Here is a 20,527-nt window from a genome sequence, read left to right as displayed (position 1 = left end):
CTGACTGGCGGCTAAATTCAGTCCAGATGCCACACTCCCCACGAGATGTACAAGTTAGTGGCAAAGGCAGTTGCTCCTGCCCAGAAAGCCTGACACTGATACACAGCAAAAGAAAAAGAAATGGAACTGGTCAGAGATACTCAGACTTCTGTTCATGAAGGCCCTAGTTTCTGCTCAAGAAAACCCCAGGCAACAGATGCGCCGGGCACTGCACAAAGGTGTCTCCCACCTGGTCTCGGGCCAGCCAGTGCTAGGACACACAGGGACTTTAAAGGCGCTTGGCCTCAGACCACGCATACATGGCAGGCACAAGAGGGGGACCCCTCCCCACCCCATTCCCAGAACTGGCAGGAACAACCTTGAGCAGGTCCTCAGGACTGGAAAGAGGTGGCCAGGGGAAGAGGGAGCTGGCCAGAGCTGACAGAGGGGGCAGGGCCAGTGGCTGTCACTGTCCACTCTAAGTGGCTCACTAGTTGTCTCTCTACGGAGTGTGGCTGCACATGTCCCCCTCGCTCCCACTGCTTCTGTGACCCCAGGGGCAGTGGCAGAGTCCTGCCCAGCAGAAACATCCTTTAGGGTCCCACAGGTGTCCCATGGGAGAAACCCTGGCCACGACCACACGAATCCATCCATCCATCCACATGCCTGAGCCCTGGCAGACAGCAGGTGCTCAGCCGGCTGCTGGTGAGCTGCTGGTGAGCTGCTGGTGATGTTTTTACAGGAAAAACAGTTCTTGGAAAGAACTCAAGAAGCTTGCTTGCCTGCCAGCCAGCCTCATCCTTTGAGGACAAAATGCAGCCCAGTGAGCCCTCATGCAGGCGACTTCACAGGGACCACTCTGATAGTGCCTCCTGACAAAGCCACAAGCAAAATGAGCCTTCTGCCTGCCCTGGTCCCAAACAACCTCCCCAAATGATAAGGGATCTGCAAAAGCTTTGAACAGCGCTGCACCCAACAGCCCAGGTCCCTGACCCCCGGTGAAAGCCTTTGGTGACACTGCACAGCATCATGGCGCCGACAACAGGTGCAGGGGCCGGTCTCCTGCTGTGACAGGTGCGCCAGGCCTCCACGGGGAACACTCCCTTTGACAACCAGCACCAAGCCAGGCTGTGTCCATTTGAGTGGCTGGAATTCTCAGGCTTTTATAAAGTTAACACCCTAAAAGAAATCTGTGATTGAAATCAGTTTCATTTTGTGACGCTGGACCGTGCACTATAAGTGAAGCACACGCTCACCTTCTCCCCAAATGGAAATTCAAGTTTTCTTGTCATTTGGTCGGTAATGTGCATTCCCAAAGTTCTCATAGTTCCTCTTCTGCAGCGCGCTGCTGGACAGTTGCTGGCAGGACACGGGCCTCTTCCCTAATCGGAAGGAAGAGATCACATGAGCCAAGGCCGGGCCGTGCACGCAACTCAGAGTGGACGCTGAGGCTTCCCAGCACAGGTGTGACCACAGCACACATCACAGGCCGAGCACACCCAGCACATGTATTACGACAGAATTCTGAGTCCCCCAAGTTCCCAAGTCTCAACAAAAATGACTTGAAAAGCTAAAAGAAACTGGCAGCCTAAGCTTTCTTTACTTTTTTTTTTTTTCCAATTTGGAAGGCAGTGACAGAGCTCCCATCCGTCGGTGCACTGTTCAGATGCCCACTGCTGCCAGGGTGGAGCCAGACCAGAGCCAGGAACCAGGAGCTCCAACCAGGCTTCCAACAGTGAGTGGCAGGGACTCACTCAACTTGAGCCATCATCCGATACCTTCACAGGTGTTTGCAGGAAAGCCGGGACTGGGAGCAGGCCCTGACCCTGGTGCTCTGCCATGAATATGGGTGTCCCAAGCAGCATACTGACCCCTGTGCCACAAACCAAAACTGTGCGAGCCAAACAAATGACCGTTACAGGGAGACCCAGTGCTCACGGAGCACAGGCAGCTCCACCCTAGCACCCCCAGTTCTCTGCCATGCGGGCTGGGGCCACTGGAGTGTGTGTGAAAGCTGAGCTTTCTCCACGAGCTTCTCACAGACCACTGGGCAAGGGGCTCTCCTAAGCGGTCACCACAGAGGAAGGATGAAGGCAGGTACCAGGGTCCCCTGGGACCCTCGGATGCACCTCCCAACATACCCAGTACAGTGACTGCTCCACACCACATTGCTGCAAGGCAGACCTACACAGCAGGAACCCCACGGCAGTCCACAGGATTGGCTCCCACGCACACCCTCCCACAGATGGAGTCCGCCCAACACGCAGCACAGCCCGAGTGCGAGCCCCAAACCATTCGGCAGAACCTTCAGTCAGTGGTTCCAACATTCACACTCCACACAGCAGAGCAGGCCCCAATGCAGCCCCCACAGAGCAGCCGTCAAACCCTGCCCACCCTGCGAGGGGGCAGCGACAGTGACCCAGACGTCATGGCCTGGGCTTGTAGGGGTGGAAGCACCCCACGGGCCCGCCGGAGGTGAGAAGAGCGCTGTGGGGCCCCTGGAATTCCAACAACGAAAAGATCGCAACAGAGGCTTGGCCACCTTCTCCAGGATGAATCCCACACAGAAAGAAGAGACCACACCCTCCGTGGAGCCGCAGACTGCATCTTGCACAGTTAGCTTCTGGAGGACCACAAACTAGTGCCCTAAGCAACCCCTGGGCTTAGGACTCGGGTGCCACGTGCCACTAGCACACAGCGCCCAATGCAGTACCTTCCAACGCCGCGCTGGGGCCGGGGCTGCTGACAGGTGCACACGGGTACAGGGGACCCGCGCTGCCATGGGACTTCTGCACAGTCAGCACGCTGGAAGACTCGAGCTCGGCAGCACCCAGGAACCTGGGTTTGGGGGTTAACGGCGATGAGCACACATACTCCTGTGGCAACAGCGACGTGATGCCCCTGACGACGTGGTACTTGGGCACGTCGTAGCCTCTCTTATAGTTGGGCCCAGGCAGGTCAATGTCAAGCGTGACCACGTTGGATTTCAGTCTTTTGGGCAGCGGCTCGGTTAACTCCACAGTGCTGCCACCTGCACTCCGGTGACTGAAACAGTCCCTTCCCTGAGGGGCCCACGGGCTCTCGCTCCTGGCAGCGCACTCGCCCGAGCCGCTGAGGCCGCTGCTGCCAGGCACGGGCTGAGGCGCAGCGGCTGCCACAGGCTTCAGTTTCACCTCGGCTCGTCTTGCCTTCTCAGGCGCGGGACAAGCACTGGTCTTCACAAACATCTCGGGCTGCTGCGGCCTGGGGATGGCAGCCCCGGAGCCCCCGGCACTCTGCAGCGGCCTGTGCGACTTCAGGTTACTCGGGGCTAAAGTGCTGGAGTCTGTCCCTGAGGCCAGAGGGGCTTTGCCCGGCCCCAAGGGGCTCTGCTTGGCTTTCTCCAATGGCAGGGATTTGGGCTGCGCTGGGAAGGCTGGCTTGGGCTTAGGTTTATGGAAGCCAGACAAGGGAGGCACATCTTTGCCCAGCAGTGCCGGCGGGCAGCCGGTCCGGCGACTCCGGAGCAGCGCCTTACTCCTGCAGGTCTTCTGGGAGTCGGGGTTGTATCTGTGCTCCAGCCTCTGGTGCATCATCAGGACCTCAGGGTAAAAGGTCCTGAAGGTACAAAACGGGCAGGTGATACTTGGGATTAAGTTTTTACTCAAAGAAATTGCAGGGCAACTGTGTAGAGGCCCCAGGGACAAGTTCAAAGGCTTCTCCTGCCACTCCGGGCCAGGCTGGCACCTGCCAGCTCCTGCAGCCTCCAGCTTGTCTCCATAGTTGCCGTGAGCACGGCGGGTGGCGCTGCCGTCTGTGGGCGGAGCCACGCCTGCACCCACCTTGCACGCAGGGCTACTGGCCTGAACTTCCCCTGCGGGTCTCTTCTTGAGCAAGTCCAAGTAGGCAGGGGTAGCAGCTTTGTCCGCGCTCTCGGTACTGTCCTCGGCTACATGCTTACTGAGGTCCTGAGTATCCCTGTGTGCTGGCGACTGGACAGAGCTGCCCAGAACATTTGGGAACACAGAAGGCATCTCCTTGGGCTGCTTGGCAGGTGGGCTGCCTTTGGCATCTTTGGCACCATCAAAAAACCTTTTCAAATTTTTGGTCTGCGCACAGTCAGCGGTGGCGAGCGCGTGCTCGGGCTCGTGGCCCTTGCCGTCCCCCTTGCCCTCGGCAGCAGCGTCCTGTCTGTCCTTGTGGTGTCTCTCCAAGTGGTACCGCAGAGACGTCTTCTGCGCTGCAGCATAGTCACAAAATTCACATTTGTACGGTTTTTCACCTAAAACAAGAAATGTTGCTACATTACAGAAGTTCGCGAGAAGCATCAGCACAGACCTTCGGCACTTTCCTCACTGCGCCCACTGAGCTCCGTGGGGTTCTCCTGCCCGCGCCTCGGTCAAGGAGCTATGTACTGTGTGTCTGAACGAGAATGTCTCTTTAATACAAAAAAAAAATAACAGTTACACTTTTAACTTACTGAATCTCCATAACAGACCACAAGCCAGCACTGCGAGGAGGCACGTTAAGCCACCGCCCGCTGTGAGGACCACCTCAAGTGTGGGCGGACCACTGGCACTCCACCTGCGAACGCGCCAAGGCAGGCGGCAGGAACAGCCCACAGGCTTGCACGCCCAGCAAACGTGGGAGACCCCGACAGAATTCTCGGCTTCCAGCCTGGCCCATCCTCAGCTGCTGGGGGCACTTTGTGCGTGAACCAACAGACTGAAGATCTGTCTGTCTGCTCCTCTCTAACTCTGCCTCAAACTGAACTAATGGCAAGTTAACGAGGGATGGACCATGATGTGACTGACACGACCCAGGGGGACATCCAAGTTTCCAGAGTGCCAGATTTCATCCAGCTCGTGCCCCCAGCCTGATTTCTACCAATGAACCCTGTGGACGGTGAGCGGGCAATGGTTCAGGCACTTTGGTCCCTGTCATCACCAAGCGAGACCTGGGTCGAGTGCTGGTTCCTGGGTTTGCCAGGGTACAGCCCTGACTACTGAGGCATCTGAGAAGTGAACCAGTGTTGGGAAGTTCCCTCTCACTCCCAGCCTTTAAATCGGGTGAAATAATTAAAGATAAAAAATTTAAAGGCCAAATAAACCGGTCAGTTAACACAACTGAACAGCTGGAAATTTGATGGAATTCAAAGCCTTGCATCCTCCTAAACTTAAAGAATTTAAGCACAGGGCCCAGCGCGGTAGCCTAGTAGCTAAAGTCCTCGCCCTGCATGCGCCTGAGATCCCATATGGATGCTGGTTCTAATCCTGGCAGCCAAGCTTCCCATCCAGCTCCCTGCTTGTGGCTGGGAAAGCAGTCAAGGACAGCCTAGAGCCTTGGGACCCTGCACCTGCATGGGAGTCCCAGAGGAGACTCCTGGTTCCTGGCTTCAGATTGCCTCAGCTCTGGGTATTGTGGACACTTGGGGGGGGTGAATCAGCAGACAGAAAATCTTCTTTTCTGTCTCTCCTCCTCTCTGTATATCTTTCTAATGAAAATAAGTAAATATTTTTAAAAGATTTTAAGCATAAATTACCTAAGAATTTACTTATCAAAGCACTAAAAACATGTGGCCATAAAATGTAGCAACAGCTTCGGGAAGACACTTGGTTAGCCAGCCCACATCCCAGCGAGCCTGGCCTATGGGGTCCTGATGCGGCTCCCTGCCAGCAGGCCCTGGGAAGCAGCCAGTGGTGGCTCAAGCTCTTGGGCCCCCCTCCACACAGGAGACCTGCACTGGGGTCCTGGCTCTAAACCTCAGCCCAGCCACGGCGGGCATCTGGGAAATGAACCAGAAAATGGAAGCAGTCTCTCTCTCTTACATAGATAAATCTTCGGGAAATGATAAGCTAAAACTGAGTGGTTTACTGGAGGCGAGTCGGGGTAACCCAAGCCAGCTGCCAGCTTGGAGAGAGCTGAACAAGGCTTGGGGGTGGCAGCTGCCCCTCTGTCCAGCCCGGCAGAGCTCCTCCACCACATCTGTGACACCAGCATCCTCTTAACCAATACATGCAGGGGGAAATAAAAGATCTTTACCTGTATGCGTTCTGAGATGAATATTGAGGTAATAATTTGAACGGAAAAACTTTCCACAATAACTACACTCTCTCGAGGACGTGAGATGCTTTATTTTTCCTCCGTCATCATTTTTATCTTAAAGCAGAAAGAAAAATATTTATGTAAGGAGACAGCCGAAGTACACGAACGAAGGCATGCCGACTTACACCTCCCTCCTGGGAACCTTTCTGGAAAGTGGGAGAACATTCTGTCCGCATCTCGAGGCACAGCCCGGTAGCTGCCAGCCACAGCTGGATGTGCACGGTCATAGGCCCTTTGTCAACCTTCGTCCCAAGAAAAGGTCGCTGGCAAGGTGCACCTGGCCTCTTCCTGTTCACAGCATCCCTCGGCCACAGGCAGGGCACATGGAAAACGGGCACTAACCGGCTTCCACAGACGCCAAAAAGCTGCCAATCCCCCCAATCTCTGCGTCGGGAAACTTTTTAACTGAGATTAAACAACACACCACAAGAGGGCAGCAAGCACATCCTGTTGGTCAAGAGAAACACCAACTGGGCAAGCACCTAGGAAAGTTTGTCAAAATTTAGCCAGGTTTTGGGAAGTACAAAGTCTGCAGAGTCACGATCTGTAACCAGACATCAGTTGCTGAAACAGGATGACCCCACAGCGTGCCACGAGAGCGCGTCCACCGCAGCCACAACACAGAGGACATGAGGACACAGCCAGAACTTTGTAGAGAAATGGGATTAGAAGATACGCTCACTTCGCATGAAGCTTTGGAAGGCTCCCCCAACGTCAGCCACCCATAAAGGTGTCCTTCCTGCAGGTCTTAAAACCGGCATCACAACAGGAACATACCCACCCTCAGATTCAGCGTTCTGGCGTCAGCAGCAATGCCGGCATCCCAGATGAGCTAACTTGTTCACATTCCAGCTGCTCCTGCTAATGTCTGGGCACACAGCACCTAGGTCCCTGCCACCCCAGGAGAACCACATGATACTCCTGGACCCTGGCTTCGACCTGACTCAACACGGGCCATTATGGCCATCTGGGCAATGAGTCAGCAGATGAAAGACTAACCTTCAAATAAATTAATTTTTTTAAAATCCAGCATCATGAAACAGGTTATTTTGTCTTGAAAAACTTATTTCCAATTCATTGATTTCTTCCTTGATCCTTCCACATCTCACACGCCACACAGCTCACAGCTCATCCATTTTATTTTTTTTTAAAGATTTATTTATCTATTGGAAAGTCAGATATACAGAGAGGAGGAGAGACAGACAGGAAGATCTTCTGTCCGATGATTCACTCCCCAAGTGAGCACAATGGCCGATACTATGCTGATTCGAAGCCAGGATCCAGGAACTTCTTCCGGGTCTCCCACACGGGTGCAGTGTCCCAAGGCTTTGGGCCATCTTCAATTGCTTTCCCAGGCCACAAGCGGGGGACGGGATGGGAAGTGGAGCTGCCGGGATTAGAACCGGTCTCCCATATGGGATCACCGGTACATTCAAGGCGAGGACTTTAGCCCCTAGGCCACGCCGCCGGGCCCAGCTCATCCATTTTTAAAAGGCCAGCATGGTGGCTCTACAAGCTAATCCTCTACCAAGAGTGCCAGGATCCCACATGGGTGCCAGTTTATGTCCCAGCTGCTCCATCTCCCACTCAGCTTTCAGCTTATGGCCTGGAAAAGCAGAAGTCCCAAGTCCTTGGGACGCTATACCCACATAGGAGATCCAGAATAAGCTCCTGGCTCCTGCCTTCAGAGCAGCTCAGTCCCAGCCATTGTGGCCATTAAGGGAGTCAGCTGTGGATGGAAGGTTTTTCTGTCTCTCCCCCTCTATGAATCTGCCTTTCAAATTATATATATATATATATACACACACACACACACATATACATGTATGAAAGCAGCCTATAACTGGCAGACCTCAGTGAGACTTCAGACAAAGTGAGGGCAGAACGCAAATGTTGTTCTCTTATACACAAATGCCCCTTCAGGAAAAAGCCTTTACTAAGATGCACCACTGAATCTTGGAAGTTCATTTTTTTTTTTCCATCTTCCTTAAAATCCAAAGAAAGCCAGGACAGTTGTCCTGTAAAATAAACCCAGACTAGGACACCCTGTGACAAGCTCTGGAAACCAATCCCAAGAGGAGACAACCCCTGACCAGCATGCTTTGGGTTTGCACCTTGCTGCAACTTTTGACTTTCAACTACATGTCTAGCCCCACGATGCCGCATCACTCCTAAAGTGATGAGATGCTTTCACATTACAACAAGACCAGGGAGCTGTGTGCCAGCCCGCCTCCTGCCACTCTGACAAGCAACAAGAAGGTTTTCGCCCACGGCCTGCTGGAATGATCCCTGGCAAGTTAAAGACCAGTCAAAGAACCCATTTTACAAACAAGGAAATCGGGTCAAAGACGGGTTGAAGATGGACTTGACTTGGTCACAGACTGGGCAGCAGCTTGAGACCTGCAAGCCACACCCAGACTTCCTGCCACACCTACAGACTGGCCACTGCATGCCCCAGGCCCCTGAGCAGATGGCATCATCTGCCTCGGCTCAGTGCTTAAAGCCTACTACATGATGTCACTAAGTTTTCTAAACTCCTGAAAACTGAAGGTTTGTCGTATGCTATGAGCTAGGTTTCCTGTATCCCAGGAAACAAAACACTGAATATCTGCAAGAAAAACAACTGCCTTCCCGTCAGCACATGTAGGCATTGGCTAAACACAGGTGCAGCACTCGCAGTGCCACAGTCAGAGTCAACGGAGTCCCCAGGAGACCTCACCTGGTCAGGGCCACTTCTCTGAGTGACAGCATTTCTCCCAGGCTCTCAGGCGCCTGCTGACTGGGCCCTACACTCAGGAGTTTAAGGTTCAGCAGCAGGCTCCTTTTCTCATACAGAATATGTGGTTCGGAGCAGCTCCGCTCTCAGCCCCAGCAGCTGCTCAGCGAGGCTCAGGCCGTGCCAGAGCGGACAGCCTGGTCAGCGATGCCATGTGTCAACCACACCTTCCTGGGTTTGCAGACACATCACCTGTGTTCCTGTCAGACAGGAAAGGACCGCCACCGGCCTGCCCCTCATGGGTCCCCTAACAGTAGCTCGCCCACTCATTCCCAGCATCTCCAGTGGCCTCCCAAACCCACCTGAAATGAACGCACGGGAAGTGACCCCAACAGAAACAGAGGGAGCCCCGAGAGCTCAAGGCTGTGTCTGGGTCACCTGGTGCCAGGTGACTCCGGGCACACCGTGCTCCCTGCCGTGGCTCTGCCCTGGACGCCCAGAGGAAGTGCTGTGCCCTGCCCCAGCTTCGCCCTCGGAAGGCCGGCATGCACGGGCACGCGCAAAAACACCAGAGTCATGACAACCAAAACTGTTAAAGAGAGGGCACAATCACCCAGCTGTGAAAATGCTATAGGCTCCTGTGCAAATTACAGTCACCTGGGTCCCTTGTGAGCAAAATGTAAAAATCAAACTTCTCGCGACAGGGACAAACCCCCGTCAGCCTCGGGTCACGAGCCATTCTTAGAAGACCAGTGAGGCCACACAGGTGCTCTGCAGCCCCTCCCCACCAGGGCCCCAGGGAGCAGCTCACCCAGGTGCAGCCCGTCGGCAAGCCCGTCCTCTGAGCCATCCTCGGAGGCGCCTTCACCCCGGTCCGCAGCTCCGCCTTCGTCCAGGTTGGCGGCGAGCTCTGGCGAGCAGGTGCCGGGCTGCCTTCCGTCCAGGGACGTGGTTGGCGACGCGGCCTCCGCTCTCCTGTCCTTCTTGTGCACGCGAGAGTGCAAGACTAGCTGGTGGTAGGTGCGGAAGGCCTTGCCGCACTCGGCGCAGTGCGTGGGCTTCTCCTTGTTGGCGGACAGTTTGGGGTCTGCGTCCCCCAGAGGCGCGTCGCCACTCGAGTGCCTCGGCTTCTCCTTCTCCTGCGAGAGCCCCGCACAGGCGGCTTTCGCTCTGGACTTCCCAGGGCCTTCGGACTTGCTGCCACTCCAAATTTCTCCCAGTTCTTCTTTCTCCGAGCAAGAATCATCATTGTCAGTACTTCCTTCTTGGCCAGATTCCTTCACTTCCTCTTGGGCAACGGCGACTTTGCCTTTGGTAGCCAGCTGCCAAGCCTGGTAGGTGGTGAACGGGTCGAGCTGAGGTATGCACTTCACCGGCTTCTTGGCGCACTCAGCATACGATTTTGGTCTCAAGTTTAAAAGCTGCAGGAACTCTTCCTCCCGCGGAGCTGGTGTGCCCTCCGGCTGGGCGGCGCTCTGTGCGCTGCTGGTACTGGGAGCAGCTTCTTTGGTGTGCATTTTGCTGTGCTCCATCAGGCTCTCTTTATTGGGAAATACAAAGCCACAAACCATGCATATTTTGTAAGGAGACGAGATGGTCCCAGCCACGTGTGCCTGGACCACCTCGTTGATGGTCACCGGGCTCTCCAGGCCTGGCTGCGCCTTGTTCCTGCCCCCCGACTTGCCGTTGTGAGTCCGCATGTGATTCTTGAGGAACCATGGCTCCTTGAACCTCCGGCCGCACATGCTGCACCCGTAAGTGAACGAGTCCTTGTGTTTCTTCATGTGCATCTCGACGTCAAATGCCACTCGGAACGTCTGCCCGCACACTTCACAGCTCAAGTCCTCGTTTTCCTTGCAATTCTTGTCCTTTGGGGGCTCGGCACATAACTGGCTCTTGTCCAGAGGGCTGAGATACTCGGCTTCCACCCGCAGGACAGCCGGCTCGCAGAGGGTGGGCCGATGCTGCAGCAGCACGTGCTTACTGAGGTCCTCGGAGTGGCTGAAGGACTGACTGCAGAACATGCAGTCCAGCGGCACGCAGCCCTCCACCTGGATGATGCTGCGCTCCTGCGTGGCTCGGAAGGGAACGGCGGCCGCCCCTCGTATCAGCATGGCATCATCCATCTCCACCTGGGTGCCCAGGGAGCTGCCGATGACTTCTGGCCCGTCCATGTACACGAGGAGTGACTGTGTGGGCATGTTTCCTGCTGCGCTGGGGACTGTGCAGAGAATCTCAATCTGCTACTCAGGGACTTCTGGGACTGGAATAAGGCCACTTGTAAGACTTGTCGCTCCCACCTCCAGCAGCCCCGGTTTGCACAACTGGAGCAAGTGATTAGGACAAAAGCTCAAAAGCAAGTGTGTGCTCCTGGCACTTCTCTTTGGGAGTTTGTGGAAGCTCGCCGATGGAGACTCCGCAGACAAGGCATGAACACTCCCGGGATTTGGGTTCAAGTAGGAATCAGTACGAAGCACTAGTTCTCGTCGTCTCCATGGAGCAGGTGACTCCTCTGAGTAACAAGTCAATTGCAGCAATGCAGAGATGGGATCTGCAACACCTAGGGCGAAAATAGAAGTGGTCAGCCGCATCCAGAAGGCCGCTGGAGGAGACGCAGGGCCGCCCTGCCACGTTAAGAGGCCCTCCGCTCAGCTGCTTCCCTTCCAACACACCGTGCGTCTTGTTACACACATTTGTTAATTAAACCACTAGCATTTCATCTGAGTCAGCAACACTTACTAAATCAACACTCTCACCCAGTTAAGAAACTTGAAGACATGGTGTGCTACCAAACCAAAATCTACAATCTGGAAATTCTTGGACACAACTATTAGATTCAGCCAAACAAATCTGAAACGGCCCCTAAAACACACGCGTATCTTACACAGACCCTCCGCAAGGCCAGACAGCCCAAAGGATCACACAAGATGACAGGCCACTTCAGGAAGCCAGAGCCTGAAACTGTCTTATCAACACCCCAATGACACCCAGAGGTGAGCAACACTGCCCCTTCTGGAAACCAGGACTCCTCGGACGTCCCAGAGAACCCCCACCATCCTGGGGTTCGCAACCCCCACATCTCCGTCCTCTCAGCTCCAGCCCAAACAAGGAATAAGGAAGCAAGCACACGCATGCACACACAGCAACCTGGAGAATGTGCACGCTGAAGAAGCCCTCAACATGCTCAGTGTCTCATCAGCGAATGTCACCCCCTTTCACACGGGCGAGGGCCAGCTAGAGTGGGGCCTGCTGGATTCCACTCTGCACACCCAGGGTCAGAAGCTAATTTTCACCAACACACTGCTCCTTCGTAGCACGGGCAGGAAATTGCTCTTTTCAACATCTCAACAACTCTGAAATCTAAAGTCAGCTAAGCCTGCACTGCACTCCCTCCACAGCCCATGCAGGAACCATACTTGCTCCTGTGTGCACTTCCTCCAGGAGCAAGGCCTGCGGACTCTTCCCTTCTAGAGAGTTCCAAAACACTGCTACTCCTGTGTTATCTTCCATTTTGAATAATCTTTAAGTGAGCTGTTCCGAGGCTGCAGATCAAAGATTAGGGCAAAGAAAAGAAGGCTGGAGTGTTTTATCTTCATTTTAGTCTTTTCTTTGTTGCAATCACAATGGAAGATAAACATATAGGCAAGTAACCAACCTGTGTGAGCTAACAGAAAGAACATTCCAGACATCTGCATTCCACGAGTCTACTCTACCTAGTTGCTTTAACTACAGGCCCTTCCACTGCCAGCTTCGCAACGCTATGGTGCTAAGGACAGACCCATCCACTCTGAACAGCGTCAAGCAGCTCTGCTCACCACATACTAAATGGTATCTGAATAGCCGACTTATCGGCCGGGCTCCTACAACCATTTACTCAGTCAAGAAGTGTCTGCAAGTGCCAATATCCCAGGCAGTATTGTAAACTGAGCAACAGCAGGCACTCAAACTGACAACACCATTTTCACTGGCCAACAGCTAAGTGAAAAATGGAAACAATTCAATCAGTTTTACACAAAATCATATAGATTAATCTCAATATGAATAAGGTCTGCCACCTGTCTGAAGCCCTGTTTTTAAGGTATTACAATACCCTTTTAAAAAATACGGGGCCAGTGACATGGCATAAGCACACGAAGCCACCCACCACCTTGGTCCCAATATCCCCACTGCTCCACTTCCGATCCAGCTCCCTACTAACACAACTGGGAAAAACAACGCAATCTGGTCCAAATACTTTGGCAACTTGCCACTCTTAAAGAAGAGCTTCCACCTGGCCCAGCCCCAACCATTGCTGATACACTTCGGGAGTGTACCAGCAGATGGAAGATCTCTCTTTCCCTTTATAACTCTCTCAAATAAGCAAATAAATCTATTTTTTAAATGACAGTGGTAACTGCAAACAGAGAAGGGGTTTTTATGGTGTTCTTATTTGGCCAAAGTTTCCATGTCAGGTTTCTGCACCATTCTCAGAAATCTGGCTTGTCTGTACAATCTCCAGAACTTTAGGAACCCCATTTTTCTGTAGACTTGCTTTCCAGAATGACACGAATCTACACCTACCCTCTGAATTAGAAATACAACTTGTGTCAATACCATGGTTAGTCCTCTCCCAGCTAACAGCATAATTTAGTCCCTATCTTAGAAAACTGGTTTCGTTCCAACTTGTAGCTGTGAAACTTTCAAACACCTAGGCTAGCGCAGCTACTATTTCTCCACTTCCCTGGCTGAGGGAAGTTAAGGAAGCAGTGCCATGGCGCAGCCCACTGCCTCACCTGTGGCACCACCTTCTCAATACTGGCTCCATTTTGTATCCCAGCTGTTCCACTTCCAGTCCAGCTCCCTGCTAATAATGTGCCTGAGAAAGCAGCATAAAGGCCCGTGTCCCCTGTGGTTGACCTGGAAGAAGCTCCTGGGCTGGCCCAGGTCTGGCTACTGCAGCCATTCAGGAAGTAAACCAATGGATGGAAGATTTTTCTGCCCTTATCTAACTCTGCCTTTCAAATAAATATAAATAAATCTGAGGAAGGGAGGAAAAGAGGAAGATTGAGAGAGGAGGGCAGGAGAGTGAGGAAGAGAGGTGAGGGAGGGAAGGAGAGAGGGAAGGAGGCTGGTTGGTTGGGCAGAACCAGAGCTGGCCAGGGAGGAGCAGGTGGTTGACCTGCTGACTGGGCCAAGGTATCAGAGGCCAGTGGGTCTCCACGTGTCCAGGTAAGGCCACCTTCCCAATAAAACTGAACACTGTTCTCCATGACAGCTTCACGGACACATGTCTACAGTCACGGCTGCATCCGGCCATGTCCCGAGTCACGGGCACACCTCAATGCCCTGCCCTGCCCACCAGCAGTGGCCCCACTCCCTTTCTAAGGGAACTCGCACCTACGGGATGCAGTGCATGCACAGCTGTGCAGCACCTAGAAAGGGCCCAGCCCTTCAGGAACACCTGGTAACAAACATGACAAAACTGAGACAAGGCACAGAATCAGTCTGCACACCCTCGGCCTCGGGCGCCAGTCTTAACTGATCCGATGTTGAAGTAAACCTGAAGGGTCATCAAAACTACCACACGGGATGGCACCGTGCGTTACACAGCCCACGCAGCGACCGGTTCAAGTCCTGCCAACCACACGCTTCTGACAGTTTCCTGCGGGTGAATCAGGGAAGCAGCCAAGGAGGGCCAAAGACCTGGGTTCCCACTCCTGTGTGACGCCCAGCTGCAGCTGCTGGCTCCCGTCTTCAGTTCCAGCCCCTTTTGCTGTAAGGTTCTGAGGGCTGACAGAGCAGATGGAACACCTGTCTCCTCTCTGCCTTTACAACACATGGCTGGAGTGACTGCTGCCTAACCAACTTTCTGACTTGAAGCTTCCAATGGAGAAAATCATGTTAACCATGCGGTCCAGCTGACCAGTCCAAACAAAAGCTGCATCCCTCCTCCTTACACCCTGGGGCCCAGCATGGTAGCCTAGTGGCTAAAGTTCTCACCTTGCACGCATTGGGATCCCACATGGGTGTCAGTTTGTGTCCTGGCAGCCCCACTTCCCATCCAACTCCTTGCTTGGGGCCTGGGAAGGCAGTTAAGGATAACCCAGCCTAGGCACCCTGCGCCCACATGAGAGACCCGCAAGAGGCTGCTGGTTCCTGGCTTCAGATCAGCTCCGCTCTGGCCATTGAGGCCATTTGGGGGATGATTTAGAAAATCTCTCCTTCTCTTTGTATATCTGACTTTCCAATAAAAATAAATCTTTATTAAAAAAATGTATACCTTGTCTCCTATGCTCACCAAAGCCAAGTATCCTGAGCATGCCGGGGTAATGTGAGCACAGCAGCCACCCCCACACTGACTTAACAACACAGGTAAACACTTTCCGAGTTCTAAAGCAGGAATGACCACTTGAAATGATCTCTGCATCACTTCTAACCAATTTGCAGAGGAGAAAACTTGCCATGGCAGTAATAATAAAGACTTTAATAACCTTCGAGCTTGTCAAGAGTAAACCTCAATAGTTAGACAAGTCACCACCCAACACAGCAACAATGGTTCATCTAACTAGTCCTCCCCCTCCAAGCTCTGTGGTCCCATGTGGGTGCCGGTTCATGTCCTGGCTGCTCCACTTCCCATCTAGCTCCCTGATAGCAGCCTTGGGAAAGCAGGAAGGCCCAAAGTCTTGGGACCCTGCAACGGCATGGGAGACAGAGGAGGCTCTGGGCTCCTGGCTTCGGACTGGCGCAGCTGCAGCCCTTGCGGCAGCTTGGGGAGTGAATCAACAGACAGAAGATCTTCTCTGTCTTTCCTCCTCTCTGTATGTTTGACTTTCCAACAACAAAAAAAAAGTCGCCACTCAAATGGAAAGAAGAGTGCATGAGCATGCTGCCCCAGGTCGCTGGCCAGCACACGAGCCAGCAGCCTAAAGGCACTCCCAGCACAGCACAGCGGGCGGTCTGAACACACCGCGCTGGCCAGAGGCTCCGCAGGTGACAGTTCATGTCAACCTTGACTCAGATGGACAACAGCACTTAACCTCCGGCCATGGTGCCCAGGCACCGCAGCGGACAAGGTTATTCACAAGCCTGTATTCTCAGAACACTAGAGTTTAATTTGCACGGACTCCTGACATGTGTCTTTTAATAATTTATCACAGCCTACCTCTGAAATCCAGTAAGAACCGCACTGCTAGCACTGCCTGTCACATCCTGGCTGCCGCTCTTTGGGGTCCCTCCTCAGTCCCCGTTCCTGCAGAGGATACAGGGAACCCACACCACTTGTGCCTCCTCACTGCGCAAGGCTCCATCAACAGCAGCGTGCTTAGGGACAGGCTGGCAGCACGGGCCGTTTGCTGTCCAAGGCGGTCGCCTGGCAGCCCTGTTCTTCCGAGGGACTCACGTTGCTGCCCGACAGCCCAGGTCCGTTTCAGCTCAACAACAGGTTACCTTACAGCCTTACGTGTGGGGCTGCCTTGTTTCCTTCAGATTTCTTGTTATTTTTTTTAAAAAGATTTATTTATTTTTACTGGAAAGGCAGATATACAGAGAGGAGAGACAGAGAGGAAGATCTTCCGGTCGGTGCTGTGCCGATCTGAAACCAGGAGCCAGCGCAGGTGCAGGGTCCCAATGCTCTGGGCTGTCCTCGACTGCTTTCCCAGGCCACAAGCAGGGAGCTGGATGGGAAGTGGAGCAGCCGGGATTAAAACCGGCACGCATGCGGATCCTGGCGCGTTCAAGGAGAGGACCTTAAGCACTACGCTACTGCACCAGACCCTTATGTTCTTTTTTTTAAGATGTATTTTTATTGCAAAGTCAGATATACAAACAGGAGGACAGACAGACAGACAGATTTTCCATCCGATGATTCACTCCCCAACTGAGTGCAACGGCCTCACCTGAGCCTATCCTAAACCAGGAGCCAGGAACTTCCTCAGGGTCTCCCACGCGGGTGCAGGGTCCCAAGGCATTGGGCTGTCCTCGACTGCTTTCCCAGGCCACAAGCAGGGAGCTGGAAGGGAAGCGGGGCTGCCGGGATTCGGACCAGCGCCCATATGGGATCCCGGGGCGTTCAAGGTGAGGACTTTAACCCTCTACATTATCGCGCCGGGCCCTTCTTATTTATTTGTAAGGCAGAGCCAGAGGAGGCACAAAGACACTGACCTTCTACCCACTGGCTCCTTCACCAAATGACCCCAATAGCCAAGGTAGTTCCAGGAGGAAGCCAGCAGCCAGAAACTCCATCCCAATCTACCACAGGAGTGAGCAGCGGACCAAGCACTTCAGCCATTCTCGGCTACCCTACCCAGCTACCTTCCCAGGCCAGTTAGCAGGAAGCTGGATGGGAGCCTCAGGTCCAGGACTCACAGCTGCACTGTGATATGGACTGTCAGGACCTCAAGCAGAGCACCCACACACTGTGCTGGCCTCTCATCTTAGCCTTAAGATGGAGTATTCATAGTGTAGCATACAACCAAAGGCTGCCAGCAGCCAAGTCAACATGCAGTGTTCCTACAAATCTGCTTTCCCCAAAAGCTATTCAAATGCCCAAAGAAACAGTAAAACTTTCAACTTCAAAATGCCATTCTAGGGCCCAGCATGATAGCGTAGAGGTTAAAGTCCTCACTTTGCATGTGCCAGGATCCTACATGGTCGCTGGTTCTAATCCCAGCAGCCCCGCTTCCCATCCAGCTCCCTGCTTGTGGCCTGGGACAGTAGTTGAGGACGGCCCACAGCCTTGGAACCCTGTACCCGCGTGGGAGACCCGGAAGAGCTCCTGGCTTCGAACTGGCTCAGCTCCAGGTGTTGCGCTTACATGGGGAGTGAACCTTTGGAGGGAAGATACTCCTCTCTTGTCTCTCCTCCTCTGTATATCCGCCTTTCCAACAAAAATAAATCAATCTTTGGGAAAAAAAAGCCATTCTTAGCCAGTGCAGTTGCATTCTCAGAATGCCAAGTTCTGAGGGCGGACCTGAACTGTTCTTCTTCCCTTAATCTATCAAGTGGAAAAAACTAGGTCATTTACAGTGGCAACCCAAAGGTGTAACTTTAAATTCTTCAAAGACAATCAACAAAGTCACACCCATGAGCTAAACGGTCATTTCCTAAAACTGGAAAGGTGCTGAAAGGGAAGAGAAAGATAAAGCTGAAAATACTCCAGCCTATATCCATTATGGTAACCTTGAAGTAGTGCCAGACAAAAGACTATTCAAAGGCAGAACCTGGGAGGATCCTACAGGGACTTCTCCTTGTCTTGCAATACCATGTAGCTATTCAGGCGTAAACAGGATCAGAGACCAAAACACTGTAAATACATAATCATATTCTACTGAGCACCACCACTACAAATTGCCAGTTAGGGTCTGTTACAGGAGCTTCATAGGAACTTTCAACAGCCCACACTGGTTTTAGTTTCAATATTATCAATATGAACAGATACTGGCTCTCACAATCCCCATCTCGATCTGAAAAGACACCTAACAACGGAAATGATTTGGGTCAATGTTTAATTAAGCATGATTAGGCACTCCTAGTAACCGCGTTTCTACCATCACTGCTCGTTAATTTAACCAGGACAATATTCAATGTTTTTAGAAGATTTGACAGAACCACACACACACTATTTTGGCAAAACTATTCTGTCTTCACCTCTACTGTTTAGCTCTCTACAAAGAAGCACTCGCCATGTATTCCTGTGTTCGCTGTATGTTATACACACACACAAATAATTCTACACAAAAAACACCCACTACATCCAGGTCTATGCTACTCTGCCAAGAAGGTCAAGTTTTCTTTTCTGAGTTGCATTCAACTTAACTAACTTCAGATTAAATACAAGCTGGGGAGGCACTGCCTGTCCAAGGCATGTCATCTTTCTTTAAATATTCTTCTCCCTATCTTTTGCTTAACAGATACGTATGAAGGCTGTAGGTCTGGTCCTTTCCAACCTGCTTATTTTGAAAATGGGGGCGGGAAGGGGACAGTTAACAAGAAATTGCTGGTCAAGCAATCTATACAGGAAATTGAAAAAAGCTTATCCACTGATTAGAAAGCAGCCTCCTTCAAATGTAGCCAGCTTGCTCTAAGTTATTTGAAACAGGTAGGACAAGTTTCTGAAAAAAAAAAAAAATTTCTCCTAGTACTGATTCAAGAACAAAGTATATCCGTAGCCCACATTTCCAGTCTTAAACAACAAGAAACCATCACCCACGGGCCTCGGGCCCTCCTTCCCCAGGAAGTGTGCGTCGGCCACAACTGCTCTGCTAAAGCTTAGGAACAAAGCCTGGGGAATTAAGCCAATTCTCTCTCACAACTTACCCAGCTGTCTTTTCAGGTTTGGTAATTTTATTTCTCAACTTTATCATAAAATTACCAAACTAGCCCCAAACTTCCAGTAACTCATTGCTACCCTGGGCAGGAAGTAATGGGGATGTGTGGAACGGTTGACAAATTCTCTAACATAAAGTTCTTTAACAAGCATTCCAGTGCTACCCGTCCCAGGGTAGTCTGAGGGGGGTGGCTGCCTCCCAGGGCTCCCCCCTGACCATTTGGAACCAAGTCATGTACCCCAAGAAGCCGAGGATTTTAGGGGAACAAGATCCCGGTTCTGCCACTTCCTTAAAGTCACGTTTCTATCTCCCCTCCTGGTCTCAATTCAAAGGCCTTTGCCCCACATACCACCGCAAGCCTCTGTGACTGCAGGCCTGGTCCAGGGGGAAAGCAATCCAGCTGCCTTCCTCAGAAGGCAAGACATTTAGGCCAAGTTTCCGTGCTGCCCCGGGACCAGGCCCTTCCCAGGTGCCCCGACCCCAGTGCAGACTTCCCCCAGTCTTTGTCACACGTGCATTTCAAGCAGTTTGCACCCCTCCCCCAAAATCTGGAGATGAGGTGTGCAAATCAAGTCCCCTATTGTCCCAAGCTTCATTTGCATGCAGTGACTACTACACCCAGCACGATTAACCCTTCCACAGTCCACCACCAGAGCATCAACTGGGGTTCTGGTGCCCTCCCCACGATTCCATTCTGAAGCTCTTCTGTGAACACCTTCCAAGTTCTCTTTCTTCTGAAATACCTCAGGAATTTGAAAACTGTTGTGTAGACCCCAACGGCAGTGTCTGAACTCGGAATCTCATTACGTGGCCTTTATGCTGCCGGAATGCTCATCAGTTTATACAACCGTGTCTCGTTTCTCATGCCTACTGTATAATAACCTCACGGCTCTGGCGTCACCTTTCCCAGTCACGCTCTCAGGATAAAACTGAAATAGGAAGTAAAGAAAAAACTAACATCCATTATGGGCCACATTAGCATAGTGAGGTGGGGCGATCTGAACTGGATTCCATTCAGGGGAGCACAAGGAAATCAGGCTCCACACAGAACCTAACAAAGAGCCAAGCACGCACTCGGAGGGCGTCTGATAAAACATGCTTTCTACAAAGAGCACGTTTTAGGCAGTCAAGAGTCATTACAACTACTCTATAAAGTTCTTATCAACCGCTATCACACCCGTGACAACTGTGAGGAGAGAATGCGATTTTATAAAGTGGGAAAACAGCCCATCTTGGGCACAGGGACCCCTGAGGCTCCAATCAAGCATCTCGGAGTGCAGAGTGCTCCAGGGAGGCAGGCTGGCAGCCCTGCTGAGGCTCCAACAGCCGCTTTCATAATCAGTGTTGTTGAGGAGAAAGCCGGGGACCTCGCCACTGCCAGCCACTCCAGCCTCTCATTATTTCATCAATTTACAAGGGGGACACGAGCTTCCTATTCTCAGAC

At 52.5% G+C, this 20,527-nt stretch overlaps 1 protein-coding gene across 5 annotated transcripts in view; it reads right to left on the bottom strand.

Annotated features, from left to right (window-relative positions):
- Positions 1 to 20,527, bottom strand: part of ZNF217 (zinc finger protein 217) — a 39,809-nt gene that overhangs the window by 2,203 nt on the left and 17,079 nt on the right. For 3 of the 5 annotated variants that reach the window (XM_040981286.1, XM_040981287.1, XM_040981289.1), the window contains 4 exons: positions 9,591 to 11,339; positions 6,001 to 6,117; positions 2,693 to 4,240; positions 1,236 to 1,361 (listed from right to left, as the gene is read on the bottom strand). In XM_040981286.1, coding sequence (XP_040837220.1) covers positions 1,255 to 1,361; positions 2,693 to 4,240; positions 6,001 to 6,117; positions 9,591 to 10,980 — 3,162 coding nt within the window. In that variant the 5' untranslated portion in view covers positions 10,981 to 11,339 and the 3' untranslated portion in view covers positions 1,236 to 1,254. Of the gene's footprint in view, positions 1 to 1,235; positions 1,362 to 2,692; positions 4,241 to 6,000; positions 6,118 to 9,590; positions 13,703 to 14,758; positions 14,778 to 20,527 lie in introns of those variants that run through there. The other 2 variants (XM_040981290.1, XM_040981291.1) reach the window with 2 other exon arrangements.

Source organism: Ochotona curzoniae, unplaced genomic scaffold, assembly GCF_017591425.1.
Source record: "Ochotona curzoniae isolate NIBS_2020 unplaced genomic scaffold, NIBS_Ocur_1.0 contig_3520, whole genome shotgun sequence".
NCBI lineage: Eukaryota > Metazoa > Chordata > Mammalia > Lagomorpha > Ochotonidae > Ochotona > Ochotona curzoniae.
Note: the sequence above shows the minus strand (reverse complement) of the source record. Positions and strands in the feature narration are given on the sequence as shown.